Genomic DNA, 12,052 nt, shown 5'->3' with positions numbered 1-12,052 from the left:
AGCTTTGAGGGCACTATGGTGTTGAATGCTGAGCTGTAGTCAATGAATAGCATTCTCACGTAGGTGTTCCTCTTGTCCAGGTGGGAAAGGGCAGTGTGGAGTGCGATAGAGATTGCATCATCTGTGGATCTGTTGGGGCGGTATGCAAATTGGAGTGGGTCTAGGGTTTCTGGGATTATGCTGTTGATGTGAGCCATGACCAGTCTTTCAAAGCACTTCATGGCTACAGACGTCAGTGCCACGGGTCGGTAGTCATTTAGGCAGGTTATCTTAGTGTCCTTGGGCACAGGGACTATGGTGGTCTACAAAATGTCAGTGAAGACACTTGCCAGTTGGTCAGCACATGCTCGGAGTACACGTCCTGGTAATCCGTCTGGCCCTGCGGCCTTGTGAATGTTGGCCTGCTTAAAAGTCTTACTCACATCGGCAACAGAGAGCGTGATCACATAGTCATCCGGAACAGCTGGTGCTCTCATGCATGCTTCAGTGTTGCTTGCCTCGAAGCGAGCATAGAAGTAATTTGGCTCATCTGGTAGGCTTGTGTCACTGGGCAGCTCGCGGCTGTGCTTCCTTTTGTAGTCTGTAATAGTTTTCAAGCCCTGCTACATCCGCCGGTGTAGTATGATTAAATCTTAGTCCGGTATTGACTCTTTGCCTGTTTGATGGTTCATCGGAGGGCATAGCGGGATTTCTTATAAGCGTCCGGGTTAGAGTCTCGCTCCTTGAAAGCGGCAGCTCTACCCTTTAGCTCAGTGCGGATGTTTCCTGTAATCCATGGCTTCTTGTTGGGGTATGTACAGTGAGGGGAAAAAAGTATTTGATCCCCTGCTGATTTTGTAAGTTTGCCCACTGACAAAGACATGATCAGTCTATAATTTTAATGGTAGGTTTATTTGAACAGTGAGAGACAGAATAACAACAAAGAAATCCAGAAAAACACATGTCAAAAATGTTATAAATGGATTTGCATTTTAATGAGGGAAATAAGTATTTGACCCCTCTGCAAAACATGACTTAGTACCTGGTGGCAAAACCCTTGTTGGCAATCACAAAGGTCAGACGTTTCTTGTAGTTGGCCACCAGGTTTGCACACATCTCAGGAGGGATTTTGTCCCACTCCTCTTTGCAGGTCTTCTCCAAGTCATTAAGGTTTCGAGGCTGACGTTTGGCAACTCGAACCTTCAGCTCCCTCCACAGATTTTCTATGGGATTAATGTCTGGAGACTGGCTAGGCCACTCCAGGACCTTAATTTTTATTTTATTTATGAATGTGCTTCCTCTTGAGCCACTTCTTTGTTGCTTTGGCCGTGTGTTTTGGGTCATTGTCATGCTGGAATACCCATCCACGACCCATTTTCAATGCCCTGGCTGAGGGAAGGAGGTTCTCACCCAAGATTTGACGGTACATGGCCCCGTCCATCGTCCCTTTGATGCAGTGAAGTTGTCCTGTCCCCTTAGCAGAAAAACACCCCCAAAGCATAATGTTTCCACCTCCATGTTTGACAGTGGGGATGGTGTTCTTGGGGTCATAGGCAGCATTCCTCCTCCTCCAAACACGGCGAGTTGAGTTGATGCCAAATAGCTTGATTTTGGTCTCATCTGACCACAACACTTTCACCCATTTCTCCTCTGAATCATTCAGATGTTCATTGGCAAACTTCAGACGGCCTGTATATGTGCTTTCTTGAGCAGGGGGACCTTGCGGGCGCTGCAGGATTTCAGTCCTTCACGGCGTAGTGTGTTACCAATTGTTTTCTTGGTGACTATGGTCCCAGCTGCCTTGAGATCATTGACCAGATCCTCCCGTGTAGTTCTGGGCTGATTCCTCACCGTTCTCATGATCATTGCAACTCCACGAGGTGAGATCTTGCATGGAGCCCCAGGCCGAGGGAGATTGACAGTCTTTTGTGTTTCTTCCATTTCCGAATAATCGCACCAACTGTTGTCACCTTCTTACCAAGCTGCTTGGCGATGGTCTTGTAGCCCATTCCAGCCTTGTGTAGGTCTACAATCTTCTCCCTGACATCCTTGGAGAGCTCTTTGGTCTTGGCCATGGTGGAGAGTTTGGAATCTGATTGATTGATTGCTTCTGTGGACAGGTGTCTTTTATACAGGTAACAAGCTTAGATTAGCAGCACTCCCTTTAAGAGTGTGCTCCTAATCTCAGCTCGTTACCTGTATAAAAGACACCTGGGAGCCAGAAATCTTTCCAATTGAGAGGGGGTCAAATACTTATTTCCCTCATTAAAATGCAAATCAATGTATACAAATTTTGACATGCGTTTTTCTGGATTTTTTTGTGGTTATTCTGTCTCTCACTGTTCAAATAAACCTACCATTAAAATTATAGACTGATCATTTCTTTGTCAGTGGGCAAACTTACAAAATCAGCAGGGGATCAAATACTTTTTTCCCTCAATGTACGTACGGTCACTGTGGAGACGACGTCATTGATGCACTTATTGATGAAGCCAGTGACTGTTGTGGTGTACTCCTCAATGCTATCTGAAGAATCCCGGAACATATTCCAGTCTGTGCTAGCAAAACAGTCCTGTAGCTTAGCATCTACATCTGACCACTTTTTTATTAACCGAATCACTTGTGCTTCCTGCTTTAGTTTTTGCTTATAAGCAGGAATCAGGAGGATAGAGTTATGGTCAGATTTGCCAAATGGAGGGACGAGGGAGAACTTTGAATGCGTCTCTGTGTGTGGAGTAAAGGTGGTCTAGAGGTTTTTTTCTTCTGGTTGCACATTTAACATGCTGGTAGAAATTAGGTAGAACGGATTTAAGTTTCCCTGCATTAAAGTCCCCGGCCACTAGGAGCACTTCCTCTGAATGAGTGTTTTCCTGTTTACTTATGGCCTTATACAGCTCATTGAGTGCAATCTTAATGCCAGCATCGGTTTGTGGTGGTAGATGGACAGTTACGAAAAATATAGATGAAAAGTATCTTGGTAAATAGTGTGGTCTACAGCTTATCATGAGATACTCTACCTCAGGCGAGCAAAACCTCAAAACTCTCTCTGACTCAATGGAGTTGAATTAATAACTTCAATAAGATTATGTTATAATCCTTATATCAGATGCATATTGTAGTAGTATCTAGGAATCTGTTATGTTGTTGTTGATATCAGATAAGACATGCATATTAGATGTTAATTAAGAGGATGGGGATTTAGCATGCTTTTAAGATAAGTGTTGATGTTTTAAAGAGGTTGCAAAAGAGTTTAGTAGGTTTAGAACTCGACAGGAGGGTATTTGAGGCAGTTACGATGCTATGATCCAATAGACTTGAGTGTTCTGCTCTGCTGTGTGTAATTGACTTCCCTGTCATCGGCACCCGGGGAGCAGTTGTTGATGGGGGCTGCCTTGCTCAAGGGCAGAACGGCAGATTTTCCCATGTTGCCGGCTCGGGGATTCAACCCAGCAACCTTTCCGTTACTGGCCCAACGCTCTTAACCGCTAGGCTACCTGCCGCCCCACTTAACATGGTGTTTCTATGCTGAGTGCTGCTCTTTCCATGCCATAGTGGATATTGTTATCCTACTTAGTGTCGTTCTCCAGTTTTGTCTGGGAATTCATTCCAATTTCTCGCTTATCAATTCAACTGAGCAAGTAACATCTTAATTGATATGTCTGCTGACCAGGTGAATCCAGGTGAAACTATTACCCCTTATTGATGTCACTTGTTAAATCAGCTTCAATAAGTGTAGATGAAGGGGAGGAGACCGGTTAACACTAGAACCGCTGGGCCTCGATGGACCCCCGTTCAACCTAAATAGCAGTCATTCTGACTGCAACATTCTAACAGTGTAATTCATATATTTCATATATGCTATTGCAAAATAATAATTTGGTTGTGTTTATGAAGGCCTTGGGTAACATTAGAATATGATTTGTATTTGATTTCAAATAACACAATAGCATTTTGATTAGTTTATGTTACTGTAGGCTATATGTAAAAACAAAAAACTGCAAAATTCACGTGTTCAATCAATTTTATTGGTGGAGTGCCATTGTTACAACGATGAAACAGAATGCATAGGCATTGGAACAAAATAAAATTAAAATATCCCAACCACCAAGACACATGGTCAAAAGACACGCTGTCAAATGATGAAAATATCAGTAGCCTAAACATCATTATAAGCGCCAAGTGGCCTTGATAAATCGTGAAACTCGGCACAAAAGCAATAAAGGCATTATAATGAATATAAGTGTTGATATGACAGCAGTCAAAAATAGTCAATTATTGTCAGCTCGTGCTTTGTATGCATCTTCACTCAATGGCATCTGTTGGATTTAATTTAGCTACAGACATGGGTCCTTTCCATATGGTCTTTTAGAGGTTGACTTAATGTAGACGTCATTAGTTTAAAAAAATTTAACGGGACAGTTCAAACTGCATTACAGTAAAACTGTGTGTTTCATCTGAATGACAATGAATGCAATATGGATTGATACAGCAGTTGATTATGAATTATGTCAAACCAGTGCTGTTTGGTTCATTGAGGAGGCACATTCATTAATTATGACTCTGCATAAAAATTTGACAAAATTACAGTGTATGGAGTAGTTCCATGGAAACCCTGCATGTGAAAACGTTTTCTAGTAACAGCATGTTATGCCTAAAAGCAGATTAGGCATTGTGAAGAGGTAGAAATGTTGACTTCTGCAGAACAAACCACATTACATTTCACTTGGATTTACTTGACTAAGAACACTTGTTTCCCCCCTAATTCTGTGTATTTAAAGCCATCCACCATTCCTACTGTACAGTATGTATCCACTTCATTTCAATATCAACTCCAGCCCCTTACACGTTCTGCTGTACTGCAGCAGGCTACTATACTACTGCACTATAAGACAATCAGTTGAGCCTCTCAGCCCTGCAGCCAGGTGACTCCACTCATCCTCTCTCTTCTCCACAGGTCCTGCCCTTATAGATCATTGATGCAGGAGATGGTGGAATACCTTGCATAATTAAATGCTTTAAATTCATTAGCCTGGTTGTCAGGGGAACAATTAAAATGGAGTGGTGGTGTGCAGTGCTGTGCTGCGTAGTGGGGCTTACTGTGTAGAGCTTCCAACTACCAACCAAAACCAGCATGGACCTGGCTCTCAGGCAGATTAGCCAATTAACAAGGGAGAGACGGATGAAGAAAATCTGAAGCAGAGGAATGTTGGAAATTATATTGGTTTGAATAATCAGAGAGAGAGAGAGAGAGAGAGAGAGAGAGAAGGAGAGAGAGAGAGAGAGAGAGAGAGAGAGAGAGAGAGAGAGAGAGAGAGAGAGAGAGAGAGAGAGAGAGAGAGAGAGAGAGAGAGAGAGAGAGAGAGAGAGAGAGAGAGAGAGAGAGAGAGAGAGAGAGAGAGAGAGAGAGAGAGAGAGAGAGAGGAGAGAGAGAGAGAGAGAGAGAGAGAGAGAGAGAGAGAGAGAGAGAGAGAGAGGAGAGAAGAGAGAGAGAGAGAGAGAGAGAGAGAGAGAGAGAGAGAGAGAGAGAGAGAGAGTCAGCAAAAGTGACAGAGAATGATGCTCTACAACTGACAGAAACAAAACTGTCTGTGTGTTGTTGTTGGAACAGCAGAAATGTTCCATCCTGTTACTCCCAGTGCTCCTTGTGTTAAATTGGTGAAAAGCCATTGAGGAGGACAGAGGGGAGAGTTTGTCAAAGCGGTGGCAGGCAGGCTGGCATCCCTGAATACTCGGTGTGTTACTGTGTAGAATAGTAATGAAGCAGGGGTTGCCTAATTGTGGCTGTGAGGCTGTGCTGTGCCATGGGCTTAAACCTCATGAAAAGGAAGGGCAAAGCAGACATGCCCCAAGCACTGTGAAATCTCCCTCCAAACTTAAAGGGTTCCACGTTACTGTGGAAGGATTTCAGGGTTGTTACAATGAAACCCTTGCCATCTTGGGCCACAGAGTACTGTAGCTTCTTCTTTTAGCAGGCTGGCCAAATATGTCACTGTCTCTAAATTCGAGAACATAGTGACGGTGACCTGAAACCTTCCAGGATGACAGGATCAATGGTCTGGTTGAACAAAAGCCTCTTTCACTTCCCTGAAAACTGGAGCAATATCCAACATTGCATCAAGGAGATATGAAAATAAAAAATACAGAAAATAGAAACAGGGGTTTTAATCCAAGGCTACAGTCTGACATTTTCAATTTATTAAATGTTATCCAATATATTAGATGGAGAGGACACCACTGCTTTCTATTTTTATTTATTCTTGAAGTAGTCTGACTCATGTTGTGTGTGAGTGTGTGTGTGCGTGCCTGTGCGTGCCTGTGCGTGTTCGCGCCTACGAATCATATCTTACTAAATGTCAAGTTTTCAAGACGCATAACTTTAATTATAAACATTTGTGTGGGCTTCTTCTGTTCCCAGGCCTGGCTGTGTCTCTCCAGTTGCTGCACGGGGACATTGAACAGCTGAGGAGAGAGTACATGGTGTTGTTCACCAGAGGAGTCTCCATCACCAAGAAACTGGGCTTCTCTGACATCATCATGCCAGGTACGGAACAACCCACACAGCTAAGCTCTTCTTTGGTCAAAACAGAACGATGTCTGTACTGCACTGGTTTTGCAGGTAAATCTACACTCACCGGCCAGTTTATTAGGCACACCATCCCGTTCACAAAAATGGTTCACTCCTACAGACAGTGAGTCACGTGGCCGTGGCCTGCTATATAAAGCAGGCAGACAGCCATCGAGGCATTTAGTTATTGTTCGATTGAACGTTAGAATGGGCAAAACGAGTGACCTAAGCTACTTTGAGCGTGGTATGATTGTCGGTACCAGACACGCCAGATCCAGTATGTCAGAAACAACCGCCCTCTCGGGCATTTCACGCACGACAGTGTCTAGGGATTACCGAGAATGGTGCGACAAACAAAAAACATCCAATCAGCGGCAGTCCTGTGGCCGAAAACATGTAATTGATGAGATTAGTCGAAGGAGAATGGTAAGAATCGTGCAAGCTAACAGGCGGGCCACAAACAGACAAATAACGGCACAGTACAACAATGGTGACTTGTCGATCCTTGTCACGGATGGACTATTGCAACAGACGACCACACCGGGTTCTACTTCTATCAGAAAAAAAAAAACACTGGACAATTGAAGAGTGGAAAAACATTGCCTGGTCCGACAAATCCCAGTTCCTGTTGCGTCATGCTGATGGCAGAGTCAGGATTTGGCGTAAGCAGCATGAGTCCAGCATGAGTCTTTGGATCCATGGCGTTGGTGTACTGGTGTGGGGAATGTTTTCCTGGCACACATTAGGTCCCTTGATACCAATTGAGCAACAATTGAACGCCAGGCAAAGGGGGTTTGTTCTGGAGGTAAAAGGGGACTCAACGCGGTACTAGGTGAATGTACTTAATAAACTGTCCAGTGAGTGTATATTGGCATGAATTACTGTACATAGTAAAGTGTACAGTAAAAGTGACTTGCGAAACAAACATAAAGCCATTGTTTGAATGAAGAAAGATCCATGTGTACATCCATTCACATAAAGAGCAACACACAAAGAGGAACCGTTCGCTGTGTCCCCTAGTGTTTTGCCTTCTACAGTAGCTCGAGGTTTATGTTCACAGTGTTTGTCACAGAGAGTCTTCTCCTACTTTCAGTGTGTGTGCTGCTGTAGGCAGAGGATTATAGTCAGGCTGCGCTGCTCTCTCTGTCAGCCTTTCCAGGCTGTGTGTGTGTGTGAGTCGATCTCTCTGGGTTACCATGGTGATGCCTATTAGCCGGTTGAGTTGGACCCTGACCCTGAACGCTATTAGATGGAGATGTGGAGAGCTATTTGCACGCGCGTGCGCACACACACACACACACACACACACACACACACACACACACACACACACACACACACACACACACACACACACACACACACACACACACAAAGGGATGGAAGACGACTTCCTCTCGTTTCTATTCTGTGGCTAACCATTCTCTGAAGCGGATACAGACCTGTCTTCTCTTGTGCAGATGTTGCCTCACTATATTGTGCTACTTCTCCAAAAACCCTATTTATAAAACATGTACCACTACCACTCGGCTATTTCCTGCCCAGGACTGCCCTTCTAATTTCTGCACCAGTCAAAGGCTGCCTTGAGCGTATACATGTGTCCTTTCCTGTAATTATTCTCTAGGCGGAGAAGTTATAGACAGACCTCCTCAGGAGGCTGTTTTCATATGAGGCAGCTACTATCTACTTTTGTGTGTGTGTGTGTGTACACTTATCTCAGTACAGATCTAACACTTCTCACTGGCTCAGATAGTTCAGTTATCTATGTACAGCAACAAAATCATAATACTTCCCACCAGCTCAGAATGTAAGTGGGGATGTAATTCTCCTTATCTCACAAAGTAAATGAAGAGCGGCTGGTTTAACTGTCACACCCTGTGGTCATGGGTACCGGGTGATGAGGTGATGGAATAGCACATTCATGTGTTATCACTAGATGACAGCCTGTGTGTATGTGTGTGTAGCCACATGGCATCCATGTCACCCGTCTGAGTCATACTGCAGGAAGCACCTGCCATCTTTAATGGTATAGTTGCTTAGCCGTAATGTTGTACTGTGACTGTACATCCATTCTACTTCCTAAGCCCCACACATGCCTGAAAGTGCAACACAAACATGTCTGAAAGTGCAGGCGCAAGTGAAAACCAAGCCTTTGGAAAAACAACAAGCACATCGATTTATTTTTCATATTTTACTTGTTATTTTAAGCTTATGAAGTATGCAGGGAGGGTGCCACTGTACAGTCCAGTGTGACTCAGCTATACGCCTTTTGCCAGCCTTTGGGACGTTGTTGTTTTTGTGGAATGTTCAGATTCAGAACCCTCAGACCCATCTGCCCTGAAAACAGATCTGTGCCCTGTGCCAACCCTGTGTCAGTCCCTGTCACTTCCATGTCTGTCACTGGGGTGAGGAGGTCACCCTATCCTTGCTGACAGTATGATGTGTCAATGCATTGTCCTCCCTCTTTGCTGATAGATATAAACATACTTTTCTCCTTTTTAACTTATTTAACTATGTACTGACATTTAACTCTAGCATTTATGTGTATATCATACATGTAAATGACCACTGAACAGCAGGAGAAATTGCAATGTGGCTTTATGTGTATTTATGCTAACCTGCATGACATGATAGGGAACTTCTTTCCCGGAGCAAATGAAAAATATTTGACTACATTAAAATATCATCAATCAAACACTAGATGAGTATACCAAGGCACTGCATGCCGAAACGTTGGTTAGGTTTCCCCATATACAGAGTGTGCAACTTTCTTTCTTTCTTTTTATTTGAACCACTCTGTTCACCCTCCTGCAGGAGAGATGAGGAATGACCTGTACATGACGCTGGAGAAAGGAGAGTTTGAGAAAGGAGGGAAGAGCGTTGCCAGGAACGTGGAGATCACGGTCTATGTGCTGGACATCGAAGGCCAGGTCATGAAGGTAAGATGATCCATTCCTTTATTACAATATTCATTACTTGTAGCAAAACATTTTTATTTTTTTGCTTTTCCATATTACAGGCATGATTGTGCTTTCAATTCTCATAGTAACCTGGTAACCTGGTTCAACCAGACTGAACAATGCTAATGTTTTCTAATGTTGAAGGCCTATATGGGTAAATCTGGTGTGTACTGGTTGTTCCTCAGCCAGATGTGAGATGAGGATGGGTGTTGGCACATGGTGTTGGTCATTAGTAGGGTACTAGTGTTCTCTGTAAAACACTGTGGTTTCCTGATCAGGCAGGATGCTGCTGCAATACACAGAAAATAGATGTGATTCTGCTTCTGCTAGAGCTCTCCTCTGCATGCAACCATGTCACTCACTCAGCCAGAGTGAGACCTGAGAGTGCTGTGCGTCACAGGTCCAGTAAACAGTGTGTGTGTCCTGCACTCTCTCTCCATCTCTTGCTTTCATCTCCACTACCTATTAACACCACTATCTCCCCACTCTCTCCTCTCCCCTCTGCCCTCTCTTATCTCCCCTGCCTCTCTTCCCTCTCCCCTCTATCCCCATCTCTCCTCTCTCTCCTCCCTCCCTCCGCTCTCTCCCCTCTCTTTATCCTCCCCCCTCTTTCTCTCACCCCTCTTTACCTCCCTTCCTCTCTACCTCTATCCTCTTCTCTCTCTCCTCCAGAGTTATGTAGCGGCTGGGTCAGGGGAGCCTGGTGGGGATGAGTACCACTCCTTTGTGCTCTACCACAACAACAGTCCCCGCTGGGCTGAGCAGATCAAACTACCCATCCCTGTGGACATGTTTAGGGGCTCGCATGTCCGCTTCGAGTTCAGACACTGCTCCAGTAAGAAACTACTCCACCACTACTCTGGGATAATGTATTGTGTGTGGGGGGGAAGAGGGATGCGTGGGTGTGTGCGTTTTTCTGTTTCGTTGTCTGTGTCTCTGTGTGTTTCTGTGCATGTAAACTCAGCAGGACCCTGTCTTTCAAAGATAATTCGTAAAAATCCAAATAACTTCACAGATCTTCATTGTAAAGGGTTTAAACACTGTTTCCCATGCTTGTTCAATGAACCATAAACAATTAATGAACACGCACCTGTGGAACGGTCGTTAAGACACTAACAGCTTACAGATGGTAGGCAGTTAAGGTCACAGTTATGAAAGCTTAGGACACTAAAGAGGCCTTTCTACTGACTCTGAAAAACACCAAAAGAAAGATGCCCAGTGCCACTGTACAGTACAGTGTGACTCAGCTATAAACCTTTTGCCAGCCTTTGGGACATTGTTGTTGCCGAGAGAGACTTCAGGAGCTTGGCAACAGACGTTCTTGCACTGCAGCTTAACATTTATCGTAAATATCCCAGTCACATTAGCCTATAGTATAGCCACTAGCCAGTAAGCATGCTTACAACAAACTATTCAACTACCCTTACAAAAAATGACTGCAGTCGACTGTGGTATTTTGTACACAGTAATTGCAGAATAATTGCAGTGTACTGCAGTTGAACTGCAGTTACACTGCAAAATTACTGCAGAAAAAAACGGTGTTATTTTGGACGCAGTATTTGCAGCATACTGCAGTTATACTGCACTATAAATGCAGTTATACTGTAGTGTACTGCATATATACTGCACTCTGACTGCAATCTTTTTTTGTATCGGTATGCAAGAAACTTCATCTTAACAATATTACAGTCTTGAATAATGCAACCAAACCACATTACACTTCAATAATGCAACAATTCACAAGCATGTGCAGACAGTAAAAAAAAAAAAAAGTGTTTCTCGTCCGTACACGCTTCAAGACAAAAGCAGTTACTGCTAGTAAGCTAGCTAAAGCTAACAACATGTCTTCATAATGTTAGCCTATCAAAAATGAATGATTACCCCTCTCATACAAATATAAGAGTAAAGTAGGACTATCTTACAACATTAGAACAAACCAGGCTTCATTTTGATTAATATCATGAAAATCATCACGTGGTGAACTCAAATTGCAACTGAAAACGTTAGTAATTCACTGGGGAGTGGACATCAGCTGTTTAACGTGGCTCAGTGCAGCCAGCCAGACAGAGTTAACAAAAAAAATATTCTTAAAACTATGACAACAATTTCAAAATGTAACAGGCTGTTACTGCAATTGAATTTAACTCAATAAAATAAGTCTCAAATACAGTGAGGGGAAAAAAGTATTTGATCCCCTGCTGATTTTGTACGTTTGCCCACTGACAAAGACATGATCAGTCTATAATTTTTATGGTAGGTTTATTTGAACAGTGAGAGACAAAAAAATCCAGAAAAACGCATGTCAAAAATGTTATAAATTGATTTGCATTTTAATGAGGGAAATAAGTATTTGACCCCTCTGCAAAACATGACTTAGTACTTGGTGGCAAAACCCTTGTTGGCAATCACAGAGGTCAGACGTTTCTTGTAGTTGGCCACCAGGTTTGCACACATCTCAGGAGGGATTTTGTTCCACTCCTCTTTGCAGATCTTCTCCAAGTCATTAAGGTTTCGAGGCTGACGTTTGGCAACTCGAACCTTCAGCTCC

The 12,052-nt window shown here is 43.5% G+C and overlaps 1 protein-coding gene across 1 annotated transcript in view; it reads left to right on the top strand.

Annotated features, from left to right (window-relative positions):
* The window catches only part of dock4b (dedicator of cytokinesis 4b), a 137,517-nt gene that overhangs the window by 66,101 nt on the left and 59,364 nt on the right, over positions 1 to 12,052 (top strand). The window contains exons 13-15 of the mRNA XM_084175424.1: positions 6,395 to 6,520; positions 9,359 to 9,483; positions 10,177 to 10,339. Of these exons, the coding sequence (XP_084031550.1) occupies positions 6,395 to 6,520; positions 9,359 to 9,483; positions 10,177 to 10,339 (414 nt within the window). The remainder of the gene's footprint in view (positions 1 to 6,394; positions 6,521 to 9,358; positions 9,484 to 10,176; positions 10,340 to 12,052) is intronic.

The sequence above is a fragment of the Coregonus lavaretus genome, assembly GCF_964263955.1.
Source record: "Coregonus lavaretus genome assembly, chromosome: 13".
Taxonomy (NCBI): Eukaryota; Metazoa; Chordata; class Actinopteri; order Salmoniformes; family Salmonidae; genus Coregonus; species Coregonus lavaretus.
This window is presented reverse-complemented; position numbering and strand designations above follow the sequence as displayed.